Source organism: Oncorhynchus mykiss, chromosome 30 (assembly GCF_013265735.2).
Source record: "Oncorhynchus mykiss isolate Arlee chromosome 30, USDA_OmykA_1.1, whole genome shotgun sequence".
NCBI classification, from domain to species: Eukaryota; Metazoa; Chordata; class Actinopteri; order Salmoniformes; family Salmonidae; genus Oncorhynchus; species Oncorhynchus mykiss.
The window spans coordinates 39,117,040-39,133,043 of NC_050570.1; the positions used below are offsets into that span (position 1 = coordinate 39,117,040).

The 16,004-nt window shown below is 41.1% G+C and overlaps 1 protein-coding gene across 18 annotated transcripts in view; it reads left to right on the forward strand.

Moving 5' to 3' along the window:
• The first annotated feature begins 444 nt into the window (after window positions 1–444).
• LOC110521001 (dedicator of cytokinesis protein 7) overlaps window positions 445–16,004 on the forward strand; it is an 84,928-nt gene continuing 69,368 nt past the window's right edge. For 17 of the 18 annotated variants that reach the window (XR_005040939.1, XR_005040937.1, XR_005040938.1 and 14 more), the window contains exons 1-6: window positions 445–584; window positions 6,410–6,509; window positions 8,706–8,881; window positions 12,778–12,846; window positions 13,014–13,143; window positions 13,277–13,489. Coding sequence is in view for 15 of the 18 variants with exons in the window: in XM_036969136.1 (XP_036825031.1) it covers window positions 454–584; window positions 6,410–6,509; window positions 8,706–8,881; window positions 12,778–12,846; window positions 13,014–13,143; window positions 13,277–13,489 (819 nt within the window). In the remaining 3 variants the exon portion in view is untranslated. Of the gene's footprint in view, window positions 585–2,173; window positions 2,422–6,409; window positions 6,510–8,705; window positions 8,882–12,777; window positions 12,847–13,013; window positions 13,144–13,276; window positions 13,490–16,004 lie in introns of all 18 variants that reach the window. The other variant, XM_036969141.1, reaches the window with a different exon arrangement.

A 16,004-nucleotide genomic window follows, 5' to 3' on the forward strand; every position in this document is an offset into this window, starting at 1 on the left:
TTACGAGGGCATGTTTGGCAACATGAGTGAAGGATGCTTTGTCTGAAATACGAAGCCGATTCTAGATTTAATTTTGGATTGGAGATGCTTAATGTGAGTCTGGAAGGAGAGTTTACAGTCTAGCCAGACACCTAGGTATTTGCAGTTGTCCACATACTCTAAGTCAGAACCGTCCAGAGTAGTGATTCTGGACGGGCGGGCAGGTGTGGGCAGTGATCGGTTGAAGAGCATGCATTTAGTTTTACTTGCATTTAAGTGCAGTTGGAGGCTTGGTGTTGGAGTGAGATTTGAAATAACTATTTGAAAATGGACTGAAATAAACGGAATTTCTTTCAACAGCAAATACGTGCCAAATTGCATTTTGAAACTTGTGTTAGGCGAATGAAGTGTTTGGTGTCATACAAAAACAGTCTGTCTGACTTGTGGCAGGGTGTGTTCGTGTGCGCCTGCTTTATGATATTTACGGTAGCTATTCCAGACTCATTGTTTTCCTTGGGAGAAAGCAGCGGAAAGTCTGGGAACCCAAGCACATCAGCGTCTACAGTCATGGCTGAGCGCCGCGCATTCGCCCAAAAAATCAGCAGGTAAGGGCGTTACTTCCAATTTTAACACTGACAGAACTGAGTCCCTCGTTCAAGCTACGCCGTTTTCAATATTTAAAAAACTCGTCTTCTGCCCTCCGTTTCAAGGCAAAGCCATCCCCAAATAAGGCCCTGCCAGCTAGCTAGTTATGTTTAGCCATATCAAAGATGCCCCAGTGCCAGTCATAGACCCGCCATATAGTACAGCGCTGTCTGTTTCTCGCAATGTTATTTTTGTGTATTGTGCCGTTGCATGCATACGGGGTTGAAGTTTAGCTACGTTTGACATCTATCATACTATCAAACCCAACCACTATCGGTCTTTACAGGGATTTAGGTAAGCATTAGTTGGACTGACTAGTAAATCCGTAGTAGACAGTTGCGGTAACTTGTTGGCTACGGCTGGGTAGCACTGACACATCGACGAGCGAAAGCAACACAGTAGCTATGATGCCAGTTGAGCGCTGCGACTAATGTGGGCAAAATCGAGCTCCGAAGTGGAGCTCTTTACTGTAGGTGCTGATTTCAGTACCCAAAGAATAGCCCGCAATTACACAGAACAATGACTTGTGTAATTTCGAGTTATTCTTTTGGTGATGAAATCACTAGTTTACGAAAAATAATTGTTTTTATGTGATGGAGCTCCAGTTTGCCCAAACTGAGTCGCCGCCCAACTCCATCCTAAATCGTGCTCAACTCCATCCTAAATCGTGGAGTTGAGTTTAAACGGCTTTACAGTGACGTTAACTAACATCGTCATGGACAGTGGTACTTTACCAGCAAAAGCCCTAACATTCAAAGTTATGTCAACCACAGTTAAAGGTAATGCATTCAGGTCTAATGCGTCTATTGAAACGAAGAAAACCAGAAGCGCTGTGTCAATTTCAGTTGCTTGCTGTTCATGCCAGTGGAATTAAAGCTGGATGTAAAACAATGCATTGCATTGTTGTGAAGAAATTGCTCATATGTGACTCACCACCTGGATTCGGTCTTATGTAGCAAAAATTGAAATATATATTTTTTTACATTGGTGCTGCAAAATGGTATATAATACACTGCATTTTTGAGGAACAATGGGAAAGTAATTCTGCATTGAAAGTTGATGAACCTGTGAACTCACTTTTAAGAAAAGGGCCTTTGAATGTTTTGATACCTACTGGAGAGCTCTCCTTTGTCTACACCCATTCAGCATAGTTCACACCCTCTTAAGCTTTAGCCCCACCCATGTCTTTAAGGATTCACATGTGAGTTAATGTGCTAAAAAGTGAGTAGAGTAGTAAAAATTAAGAATAAAAGTGGTAGAAACGTTTGACCCAAGTTAAACCATTTAAAGGCAATGCTACCAAATACTAATTGAGTGTATGTAAACTTCTGACCCACTGGGAATGTGATGAAAAAAGTAAATGCTGAAATAAATCGTTCTCTCTACTATTATTCTGACATTTCACATTCCAAAATAGTGGTGATCCTAACTGACCTAAGACAGGGAATTTTTACTTGGAATAAATGTCAGGAATTGTGAAAAACTGAGTTTAAATGTATTTGGCTAAGGTGTATGTAAACTTCATACTTTAACTGTGTATATAATGTAGGTAGATGACATAATGACTGGGCCGAAGGTTCACCTTCCAACAGGACAACAACCACACAGCCACACAGCCAAGAGTGGCTTCGGGACAAGTCTCTGAATGTCCCTGAGTTGCCCAACCAGAGCCCGGAATGGAACCCGATCGAACATCTCTGCAGAAACCAGAAAATCGCCATGCAGCGATGCTCCCCATCCAACCTGACAGCTTGAGAGGATCTGCAGAGAATAATGGGAGAAAATGCCCAAATACAGGTGTGCCAAGCTTGTAGCGTCATACCCAAGAAGACTTGAGGCTATAATCGCGGCCAAAGGGTCTGAATATGTATGGCAATGGGATATTACTTTAAAAAATAAAATAATAATACAATTTTATTTTTGTGTGTAGATTGATTGGGGGGAGAGAGCAGCAGCAGCAGCAGCAGCAATTTGATCAGTTTCAGAATAAGGCTGTAATGTAACAAAATGTGGAAAAAGTCTTTACTTTCTACGTGCGTAATAGATTATGGTCATTGCAGTAAAATTACCATATTTTATGTGCTGGACTGTAGATTATTGGCCTGTTGGAAACTATAACTCCCTTCTGTGTCACACAGTTCAGGCTGAATCTGATTTATCTCTAGAGAAACAGTGCAATGTGCGCATTGAATTCACTGAAAAAACACGAACAAAATGGAATTCAAATAACTGAACCGACAGGTCAATAAGTTGTTTAAAAAACGAAAAATAACCGACATTTCTGTTAATCAGTTAGCACTAGTATTGACTCGGGTGCAAAGAATTATGTAAATTAGATTTCTGTGTTTTATTTTCAGTAAGTTTGCAGAAATATGGAACACTTTGTCATTATGGGGTGTTGTGTGTAGATGGGTGAGAATTTAAAAAAAATTAAATCTATTTTTGAATTTAGGCTGAAACACAACCAAATTAGGAATCAGTCAATGGGTATGAATACTTTCTGAAGGCACTATAGGTATTACAGACAGTTAGGTAGAGGTTGAAAATGTCAGTGAAGACACTTGCCAGCTGATCAGTGCATGCTCCGAGATGGCGCTACAGTGGATAGTGGCCATTTCACGCTGATCTTAATTTTCTTTGGTACATAATATTTCCTATGACCGAAAACGGCTTCTGGACATCAGAACAGTGAACAGTAACTTCGATTTGAATGAATATGTCTACTTCAACGAGTCAGCAGCTCTAGACGTTCTGCTTACTCCGGACCAAGCCCAGTCTGGCCAGGGACCAGGCCACATCAGGGACCATAATGGTGTCAGAGGGAACCGTAAGGACAGTAAGGCCACCACCAGGGCCAGGGAGAGAGCCCTCATGGCCACAGCATTTTCATATTTTTTTTATTTAACTAGACAAGCCAGTTGGAAACACTGGGCCAATTGTGCGCCACCCTATGGGATTCCCAATCATGGCCGGTTGTGAGACCCTGGTTTGTTCCCAGGCTGTCTTGTGACGCTTTTAGCACTGAGATGCAGTGCCTTAGACCGCTGCGCCACTCGGGAGCCCTTCTAACAGGGACCATAATATATAATAGTAATGTTTGGCCCACAACAGAACGGCTGCCCTTGACTATACTGTACCTGTCCTTCAGAGTGACCAGACTACTGCAGTAAATGAACTGGCCTTATCTGTTAACTTATTACGTCTACACTGCCCTTTTCCACTTTTCCAACCCGTGTGTGTGAGAGACACATCTTTGACTGTAAGCAGCCTGGAGGCAACATCTGACTGTTTTCCATAAGCAAAGCCTAGATTGAATAGATTAAACTGTCAAGTGGCTAGCCTCTGTCTGGACTGAAGGGGTGCCATTTGTTGGAGCAAAGAATTTAGCCTATAACTATGATCTGTCTCTCTGTGTTTTACCTGTTAACTTAATCTTAAGGATCGGTGTCCCGATAGCGGGAAAACTTCCGGTGAAACTGGAGGGAGCGTAATTCAAATAAATTCTAATAGTTATTATGGATTTTAAACATTTAAGTACATACAGTGCCTTGCGAAAGTATTCGGCCCCCTTGAACTTTGTGACCTTTTGCCACATTTCAGGCTTCAAACATAAAGATATAAAACTGTATTTTTTTGTGAAGAATCAACAACAAGTGGGACACAATCATGAAGTGGAACGACATTTATTGGATATTTCAAACTTTTTTAACAAATCAAAAACTGAACAATTGGGCGTGCAAAATTATTCAGCCCCTTTACTTTCAGTGCAGCAAACTCTCTCCAGAAGTTCAGTGAGGATCTCTGAATGATCCAATGTTGACCTAAAATGACTAATGATGATAAATACAATCCACCTGTGTGTAATCAAGTCTCCGTATAAATGCACCTGCACTGTGATAGTCTCAGAGGTCCGTCAAAAGCGCAGAGAGCATCATGAAGAACAAGGAACACACCAGGCAGGTCCGAGATACTGTTGTGAAGAAGTTTAAAGCCGGATTTGGATACAAAAATATTTCCCAAGCTTTAAACATCCCAAGGAGCACTGTGCAAGCGATAATATTGAAATGGAAGGAGTATCAGACCACTGCAAATCTACCAAGACCTGGCCGTCCCTCTTAACTTTCAGCTAATACAAGGAGAAGACTGATCAGAGATGCAGCCAAGAGGCCCATGAACACTCTGGATGAACTGCAGAGATCTACAGCTGAGGTGGGAGACTCTGTCCATAGGACAACAATCCTTTGTATATTGCACAAATCTGGCCTTTATGGAAGAGTGGCAAGAAGAAAGCCATTTCTTAAAGATATCCATAAAAAGTGTCGTTTAAAGTTTGCCACAAGCCACCTGGGAGACACACCAAACATGTGGAAGAAGGTGCTCTGGTCAGATGAAACCAAAATTGAACTTTTTGGCAACAATGCAAAACGTTACGTTTGGCGTAAAAGCAACACAGCTCATCACACTGAACACACCATACCCACTGTCAAACATGGTGGTGGCAGCATCATGGTTTGGGCCTGCTTTTCTTCAGCAGGGACAGGGAAGATGGTTAAAATTGATGGGAAGATGGATGGAGCCAAATACAGGACCATTCTGGAAGAAAACCTGATGGAGTCTGCAAAAGACCTGAGACTGGGACAGAGATTTGTCTTCCAACAAGACAATGATCCAAAACATAAAGCAAAATCTACAATGGAAGGGTTCAAAAATAAACATATCCAGGTGTTAGAATGGCCAAGTCAAAGTCCAGACCTGAATCCAATCGAGAATCTGTGGAAAGAACTGAAAACTGTTGTTCACAAATGCTCTCCATCCAACCTCACTGAGCTCGAGCTGTTTTGCAAGGAGGAATGGGAAAAAATGTCAGTCTCTCGATGTGCAAAACTGATAGAGACATACCCCAAGCGACTTACAGCTGTAATCGCAGCAAAAGGTGGCGCTACAAAGTATTAACTTAAGGGGGCTGAATAATTTTGCACGCCCAATTTTTCAGTTTTTGATTTGTTGAAAAAGTTTGAAATATCCAATACATGTCGTTCCACTTCATGATTGTGTCCCACTTGTTGTTGATTCTTCACAAAAAAATACAGTTTTATATCTTTATGTTTGAAGCCTGAAATGTGGCAAAAGGTCGCAAAGTTCAAGGGGGCCGAATACTTTCGCAAGGCACTGCATGTGTCTTATATCGGCTGAAAGCTTAAATTCTTGTTAATATAACTGCACTGTCCGATTTACAGTAGCTATTACAGCGAAAACATTCCATGCGATTGTTTAAGGACGGCGCTCCACATCAAAATATTTTTCCACCGGCACAGGTTTCACACATTCACACATAAAGATTAAATATTCACTTATTTTTTGTAAATCTTCCTCTGATTTGTCATCCAAAGGTTCCCAGCTATAACATGTAGTGTTGTTTTGTTAGATAAAATCCTTCTTTATATCCCAAAAAGTCAGTTTAGTTGGCGCCATCGATTTGAGTAATCCATTCTTTCAACTTGCAGAGAAAGAAATCTGAAAAATAATTATGGTTGGTTTTTCTTTGGATTTTCTCCTACCATATCTATTGTGTTTATATTCTCCTACATTATTGAAACATTTATACAAACTTCTAATTGTTTTCTTTCCAATGGTACCAATTATATGCATATCCTGGCTTCAGGGCCTGAGCTACAGGCAGTTTACTTTGGACACGTCATTCAGGCGAAAAAGGGGCATAGCCCTAAGAAATTGTTTAATGGTTTGATATTCACTGCTAAGCTTCTCTCTCCTCACCTCCCTACAGGACTGTAGCAGCTGAGGTGAGAAAGCAGATTGCTGGTCAGTATGGGGGCTCCCCACAGCTCCTCAAGAACCTGAACGTGGGTGCCGCTGCAAGCAACACCGTAAGCTTCTAACCACAATGCATCTTGGTGTTTTTGCAGAGGGAGAGGTAGAGGTAAATTTTGGGAGGGGGAAGGGTTTGAGTCTATCAGCTAACAATTAACAGGTCCATTCTTCACATCCTCTCACCCCTACAATCTAATAATTGTCTCTTCATAGATAAATCTGCAAAGCTTGGATTGTTGTATCTCTCATATATATAACATTCTATTGGTTGAAAGAATTTTGTATAATAATTTTAATTGAAAAACTCTGTTTTGAATCTGGCATCGTTTTGTGTATCAGTACATAAACCATGTGCAATGGAAACGGTACATTGAAATCTCTTCCCGACTACACTGAGCAAAAATATAAATTCAACACGTAAGGTTTTAGTCCCATCTTTCATGAGCTGAAATAAAAAATCCCAGAAATTGTCCGTACACACAAAGCTAATTTCTCTCAAATTTTAACATTCCTGTTAGTGAGCATTTTTGCCTTTTCCAATAAAATCCATCCACCTGACAGATGTGGCATATCAATACGCTGATTAAACAGCATGATCATGGGTGACATCTGCTGATGTAAAAAAAGCATGATTAACAAAAAATAATAATAATCTGATTACACAGGTGCACCTTATGCTGGGGACAATTTAAAGGCCACTTTTAAAATGTGCAGTTTCGTCTCACAACACAATGCCACAGATGTCTCAAGCTTTGAGGGTTGCATGCAATTGGCACACTGACTGCAGGAATGTCCACCAGAGCTGTTGCCAGATCATTTAATGTTTATTTCTCAACCATAGTGACCGCCAACGTCACTTTAGAGAATTTGGCAATACGTCCAACCGACCTCAAAACCGCAGACCACATGTAACCACACCAGCCCAGGACCTCCACATCCGGCTGAAGGACAAGGTCCTTACTTTCTCCCCCTTCCACTCCTTTTTTTTCTTTTTACGATAGTGCTATAATTACTTGGTTGTAAATTTTGGATAGAGCAGAAATGTCCATATATTTTTGTTAGCTGCATGTGTGACATAACTCCACCAATCCTTTTTCTGATATAATTTAAGGTTATACAGTTTTACATTTTGTTTTCCAAATTAGTTTTTATCAACTAGTATATTTGAGTTGAACCATTATTTGTTGTAATATTTGTTCTGTCTTGTTGCGGATTAAACTGAAATTGCAACAGACTTTCTGTGGCTTGTTTTAAAAATAGCTATATTTAGAACATTTTGTAAAACAAACAAAAACAGAATGAGAGGTTGTAATCGGGGAAAAAAAGCCATTTTTGAACAGGTGCAATACATTTATAAAATTAAAAAGCTTACATTGACTTGGAAGAGTGAGTGTTGGATAGCCATAGCCAGCTAGCTAACATAGCATCTCTCTCTGTGTGAGCTGGGTGTTTGAGTGGACTATACTAGCTAAGCTAGTTAAGTAAAAATCGAAAGTTATAAAAAAACAAATACTACGAAATATAGCTAGCTCTCTCGCTTCTCCTTCATTTTTGAAGACATTTCTTAAACTGTTCAACTATTGTCTTTGTCAACTACTCACCACATTTTATACACTACAGTGCATAAGCTGTAGCTTATGCTTTCATTACTAGATTCATTCTCTGATCCTTTGATTGAGTGGACACAATGTAAATTCATGTGGCAAGAGCTCTGATAGGTTGGAGGACATCTATGGAATTGGGTGAGAACCATGAGCATCCTAGGTTTTGTATGGAGGTCAATGTTCCCAGAGGAGGATGGGTAGTTCTGTTTATAAAATGGTGCAACCCCACAGAGTGCTGTTGAGGCTACTGTAGACCTCCATTGCAAAATAGTGTGTTTTTAATCATTTTGGTGATTATGTGAATATATTTAGTGTAGTTTTATCAAAAAATTATAGATTTTTTTTTTATGTGACACAATTTTTTAAAATGAAATTCACTGAGGAGAACGGTCCTCCTCTGAGGAGCCTGTCTGCCAATATAGAAAATGCAGTTGCCTGATAATTGGTTTTGAAACGTTCTCAGGATAGAACTTGTCTCAACATTTATCAAGCCACGGCGTTTGCTGACAGCTAAGCCTTGATATTTCTTTGCTAGTAATACAGCTGGACTTTTTGGGGATGATTTTCTGCGGCTAAGGTAGGCCTTTTTCAGATATATTCTCTGATTTTTGTATTCACTCTACCAAAGCCTCTCCTCTCTGTTGCCAGGTGCCTCTCACAGAGGCAGTGGAGCCAGTGGATTTTGAGGAGTATCTCAGCACTCACCCACCCATCATCGAGTCGGGCCCCCTGAGGGACTTGATCGAGTTCCCCCCGGACGACATCGAGGTGGTCTGCACCCCCAGAGAGTGTCGCACAGTGGGACAGGCCGTGCCTGAGGAAGGGTAGGTGCTTGACTGGGACAATACTGACTGGCTGGGTTAGCGTTGGGCCGGAGGAACTCAATCAGATCAATCAATACAATTCATTTAAAGCCTTTTTAAAAATATCAACAGTTATCAAAAATGGCTTTACCATAGACCCCCCCCCCCCCCCCCCCCAAAAGCCCCATACAGTACGAGCTGAGTCTGTATCAGCTGAAACATTATCAGATTCCTCTAGGCCTACATCAGGTCTAACTCAGTTGCAGCAAACAGGATGCATCTCCTCATTTTAACACAATTACACCAATTGATTTACCAAATGAATAAAGCAAATAACTGTTCTGGTTTTGATGTCCGGTTAGGAGGGGTGTGACGTTACGCAATGTTTAGATATAAATATATTGTCTAGAACAGACATGAACTAACAGAAATTACTATTTGTCAGGTAAAATAGCTGGAATTTTTCTGCCATTGAAATCCTTGGGCTGTGGCCCAAGTGTTTGTTTTGTGGTCGCCAATTATTATACATTTTCGGGATGGAAAAACACGTTCACTGTGTACTTAACCGGCTGAAACCAGATAAATTATGTAGAAAAGATCATGGACTTTTTATTTTTTTAATAATATGATCTCTGAGATTAACAATCACACAATTTTATTTTACCTTTTATTTAACTAGGCAAGTCAGTTAAGAACAAATTCTTATTTTCAATGACGGCCTAGGAACAGTGGCTGTTCAACTGCCTGTTCAGGGGCAGAACGACAGCTCGGGGATTTGAACTTGCAACCTTTTGGTTCCTAGTCCAACTAGGCTACCCTGCCGCCCCAAATAAAAGCTAGAGTCAAGGAGAATTTAAATAAAAACAATTCATTTAGAAGTAGGAGTTTTGTTATGATGTTTGAGCAAAATAACACAGCATTAGCCATGGCAAAATGCATAGAATTGCAGGAAATTTGCTTTAAAACAGCAAAAATGTCTCCTCTCCATGGAGACGTTTTGTAGAATTGTAGGGAATTGGCTTAAAAATGCAAAGATTTCTCTACACCACCAAGATGGGGGATGTCACACCAAAAAGTGTCCCCCTCTGCGTCGCAATGGGATTTGATAAACTATTAGAGTTTGTTGCTATATCAACGGTGTGATGACCTAATGATTAGAATTTGAGTTCACTACAGCCTAAATTACGTTATTTTCATCATCGCTATGCGAACAAGGCTGATTTCCGTGACAATTTTGTTGTTTAAACAAGTTTTGTTTAGCTTCCGTACCTCTCCTCGCTTGTTTGGCTGTCATGTTAATATTTTAACCTGCCCTTCCCTTATCTACACTGAAATAATATAATTTCTGTAGTCATTTTCTTTCTATCTTGCATAGCTCATTAGTATAACCTTGTTGTTGAACATAGATAGATATAGATATATATCTATCTCCATATATCTCTATCTCTTCTCTCTCTCACTCTCTCACTCAAAGGATACCTTGAGTCTTACTATGAACACCTTGTGAAACCAACCTGGCAATATTTAAGATTTTAATACATAAACTTTGATAGTTTTTGTTACAGTTGGCATTATTTTCACAGATTGTTTTGGTGGGGACAGTCACATGGAAATCATACTAAAATACTGAATTCTGGTTTGTGGAATTTTAAGGGGGTTGCTGTGTGGGTGGGAGGTTCTGCCTGTCACTTGTTCTCAACAGGCATCCAGTCTCGAAAGGGGGACATGTACTGAGTGTTTGCAGTGCTAGTGTTTTTAGTTCATCTGTGTATCTCACATATTATGTGCCCAGTATGACAGGGCAATAACTTTCTTAGCAGGTAATGACAATAATAGTAGCTGTAAATGTCAATAACAGTAGCTGTAAATGTCAATAACATTAGCTGTACATGTATGTAATGAAATGTTGGAGGGTGGTTGGAAATGGAGTACATCGAAGGGATCCGTCAGGGGGTTGGGCAGAACCCCTAGGTCCTGGTCCTGGAGAACTGGAGCAGAGTTAAAGGGAACGGGGTAGGAGACAGAGACGTAAACAAGCAAAGTTACACTTTACTGCGAGAAAATTTGATGGATTAGTGCAGTGTTATAAATGGGAGCTATGTACTTTTCATAACTTTTGGAAGGTGTAGCCTACCTCAATGTGGTCCCCCTCTGGCTCGGGACGGGACGGGGGGTTGATGGTCCTAAAGTCATTTGGAGAGGTAAATTGAAGAAGATTACCATTTATTGCTTTTTTAAATGTCAACCATTAATCAATTAATTAATTTTTACCTGGTCAAAAACCTTCACATCCTTCTCAGTCCGTGCCTGAAGGTGGTCTTTGAAGGTGTTCTGATCTGGTTTGACAACTTCCACCACATCAGGTGGTGTTTCAGTGATCTGAAAGGACATTATCCAAAAATAGCAATAGACAAACAACAAACAAATCACAAATTTGAAAGACTACAGTGTATGCAATAATTGTATACACAATTGCATTGTTTACCTCAGTCAACAGCTGAGGCACCCGTCCGCACTCGGTGGAGACCTGGATGCAGTTGTTGTGTGCAAAGAGAATTACCTTCAGGTCTTTATCCCACCCTTCCTGGTACCAATCAAGGGACCTGCCCATGGCAGTCTTGAGGGTCTGGTTGGTCCATTCAGAAAACCTGGAGCAGGGGGTAGGAAAGTGATATCTATTGACAATGTAAGATATTGAAATATGTTGAAGATGTCCATCATTGCCTTGGAGTTGGCCTCGCCAGTCTCGTCCTCGTATGATACAAAACGAAAATCTATTTTTGGTTGCAAGCAACCTTTTTTAATGGGTTACAGAAGAAAATGTAGAGTTAAGAACGTACTCGTCCTTTACTGATCTTAATGGGTATTGCCTCCACCCACTTTTTAAAGTGATCGGTCGCTTTCAGACACCAGCTGTTACCATTCCTGGATTTCGTGAAGGGTCCGATGAGGGCCACCCTAACACTTAGTGTTAGGTTCCGTTATTCTTACCCATATCTGTGTCATACAGTATGCAGATTTTAATATTTGTAAGGAGACTGACACACACATTCTATAATATTGAACTCTGCTGTAGTCAAATAACGTAACCATTACAAACAACTTATCAGGGCAAAACTTGAGTTGAGATACTTACCGATCATGTGCCATGGTGAAACGACTATGATGGGCTTCAACTCCGGCGCCACAGTCTTCACCCTCTCAAACTTCTGGCAGGCTAGACAGGGTACTGACCTTCAAGCAAAAAGTGACATTATGTGACATTCATTTAAATCATAATCATTTCCGATATAATAGAACGGGATTGATAAACAAAAGGTTATTTCACTTGCCCAGCTCTCCTCCACCTGGACAATTCCCCGTCAGAAGAAGAGTACAGTAGGTTGATTCTGGCAATCATGCATTTCACTCCGAAATTGCCAGCATACATCTCGGTCAGCACGGCCTCCTTCTGCTCCTTAGTAAATAATCCCCCTCCTGTGTGGCTGGCCATCCTTCCCCTTTAGGTACATATGATTGCCTAACAAGTTGGAAGGGAAGAGTTGAAATACTTGAGTCTACCACTCTCTTCCCACCTCTCTCCCTCTCTCACTTTCATCCTTTATCACTTTCTTCTGTCTGTCTGGTGAAGACACCTAGTTAAGGGCATTTGTAAGCACCATTACTTTTTGTCAGGGGGACACTTTTTGTCATGACAGGGCCTCTAAAATGTTCTCTAAACGGGCTGACCGCACCACCTGCCACGCCCACCACCTAAGCCCCTTTTTGAACTAGAAAGCCCCCAGAAATAGGTAATCAGTAATAGCTCTATGAATTACGTTTCCATCTGCAACATATGAACGTTAAACCTCACTGAACACATCTGGTGTTGAGGATGAGACGTTGACTGTAACGTGCGGTATCGCTTTGCCTTCCAGGCACAATGACGCCCACGTCAGAGACTGTGTCAGGTCCTACACTGAGGACTGGAACGTTGTCAACAGAAGGTAAAGCTCCCTTCTATTATTTAGGGAGTGTGTCCTTTTTAGAAAACCTATAAAACATCTAAACACCCACATTTTAACCCTTATTTTACACATTTTTACAATTACACCTGGCAGCTAGTTATTTATTACACCCCAACACTCGCATTCTGGTCTACTTATTTCAACAGATACCATAAGCTTGGTACTGGGTTTAACCCTAACACCCTGGACAAGCAGAAGGAGAGGCAGAAAGGCCTGCCCAAACAGGTGTTTGAGGCTGATGAGATGCCAGACGTTAGCGCTTATCAGGACGACCAGGTAACCCATAGCAATGGGGCAGTCGACTAGGTAACCCATAGCAACGGGGCGGTCATCTTACACTTTCAATATTTTTATAGTGTGTGTGTGTATATATAGGCCCTCTCTAACCTGTGTGTTTGTCCTACCCCAGGATGACCTGAAGCGTAGGTCCATATCCATAGACGACACTCCGCGTGGCAGCTGGGCCTGCAGTATCTTTGACCTGAAGAACTCTGTACCCGACGCCCTCCTGCCCCATTTGCTGGACCGAGCCCCCAACGAGGAGATCGACCGCCACAATGAGGAGCACCGCAAGTCCAACCGCCATCGCGAGCTCTTCGCCCTGCACCCCGCCCTCGAAGAGGTTAGGACAAAGACGCACTGCTGCATTTCTACAGAGGCGGAAGTGCATTTTGACGTGTCAGGCCAGCGTTTGCTTTGCCAGGGTCTTGTGCATGTCTGTCTCTTCACATTAATGTGTATCGTCAGCCATGATCAGGGTTGTCATGTTCTGCGGTTTTCCCGAAAATTGTGCTAATTTGAAAATTATGTGGCATGTGAAAATGTATTGGTTGCGGGTTTTTGGGCCACTTCTAAATTCCACTGCGGCCTCCTTGGCAATTTCTTTAAAATATATATATTTCACTGTGACCTGCTGCTGACTATCAGGCAGTGTGTTGCTGAGTGACTGAGGTGTGTAAGTAAAGGGCCAGAGTGGTGTCTGTGTTGACACTGAGCGCTTCAAGCAGACAGCGGAGTCAATTGAGTGAGGGGAGACCGAGCAGCAGGTGTCCACTTTGTGATAACTTTTTGCCAGTTGTGGGTAGGCCATTTAGATTGTAATTATGGAGACACCTATTTCCAACCCTTTTCCCATAAAACATATTAACGCGTTAGAACGGATGCGCATCAAGAATGAACGGCCATTAGACTTTAGGCGCGGTAGAGCGCATTAGATACATTTGCTTGAAGGTGGTTTAAACTGCATGATAAACTGGGTGGTTTGAGCCCTGAATGCTTATTGGCTGACAGCCATGGTACAGTGCCTTGCGAAAGTATTTGGCCCCCTTGAACTTTGCGACCTTTTGCCACATGTCAGGCTTCAAACATAAAGATATAAAACTGTATTTTTTTGTGAAGAATCAACAACAAGTGGGACACAATCATGAAGTGGAACGACATTTATTGGATATTTCAAACTTTTTTAACAAATCAAAAACTGAAAAATTGGGCGTGCAAAATTATTCAGCCCCCTTAAGTTAATACTTTGTAGCGCCACCTTTTGCTGCGATTACAGCTGTAAGTTGCTTGGGGTATGTCTATCAGTTTTGCACATCGAGAGACTGAAATTTTTTCCCATTCCTCCTTGCAAAACAGCTTGAGCTCAGTGAGGTTGGATGGAGAGCATTTGTGAACAGCAGTTTTCAGTTCTTTCCACAGATTCTCGATTGGATTCAGGTCTGGACTTTGACTTGGCCATTCTAACACCTGGATATGTTTATTTTTGAACCATTCCATTGTAGATTTTGCTTTATGTTTTGGATCATTGTCTTGTTGGAAGACAAATCTCCGTCCCAGTCTCAGGTCTTTTGCAGACTCCATCAGGTTTTCTTCCAGAATGGTCCTATATTTGGCTCCATCCATCTTCCCATCAATTTTAACCATCTTCCCTGTCCCTGCTGAAGAAAAGCAGGCCCAAACCATGATGCTGCCACCACCATGTTTGACAGTGGGGATGGTGTGTTCAGGGTGATGAGCTGTGTTGCTTTTACGCCAAACATAACGTTTTGCATTGTTGCCAAAAAGTTCAATTTGGGTTTCATCTGACCAGAGCACCTTCTTCCACATGTTTGGTGTGTCTCCCAGGTGAAAGTAAAGGGGCTGAATAATTTTGCACGCCCAATTTTTCAGTTTTTGATTTTTTAAAAAAGTTTTAAATATTCAATAAATGTCGTTCCACTTCATGATTGTGTCCCACTTGTTGTTGATTCTTCACAAAAAAATACAGTTTTATATCTTTATGTTCGAAGCCTGAAATGTGGCAAAAGGTCGCAAATTTCAAGGGGGCCGAATACTTTCGCAAGGCACTGTATATCAGACCGTATACCAAGGGTATGACAAAACATCTATTTTTAATTATGTTGGTAACCAGTTTATAATAGCAATAAGGCACCTCGGGGGGGTTTATAGTATATGGCCAATATACTACGGCTAAGTGCTGTGTCCAGGCACTCCGCGATGCGTTGTGTGTAAGAACAGCCCTTAGCCATGGTATATTGGCCATATACCACACCCCCTCATGCCTTATTGCTTAATTCGAGTGGGAAGTTATTGAACTACCTCGCGTTCTTCTGTTATGCACAGAAGATTAGCCATCTATCTGTCTGTTGGCCATAATTACACTATTGATTTCTATGCTGATGTAGGCTACTGTAATCTGCTGTTTTATACAATAAATAACACTGGAGTCATTGCAAATCAATTTGTGTCACTTGTGCAGCCTTCCTGGAGCGGTCAAATTGATTTATTCAGTGTTGGAAAAAGTAGGCTACCCAATTGTCATACTTGAGTAAAAGTAAACATACCTTAATAGAAAGTGAAAGTCACCCATTAAAATACTTCTTGAGTAAAATTATTTGATTTTAAATATACTTAAGTATCAAAAGTAAAAGTATATACAATTTCAAATCCCTTACATTAAGTAAATCTGATGGCAACATTTTATGTATTTATGCACAGCCAGGGTTTATCTCCAACACATCATTTACAAATGAAGCATGTACAGTGGGGCAAAAAGTATTTAGTCAGGCCCAATTGTGCAAGTTCTCCTGCATAAGAAGATGAGAGAGGCCTGTAATTTTCATCATAGGTACACTTCA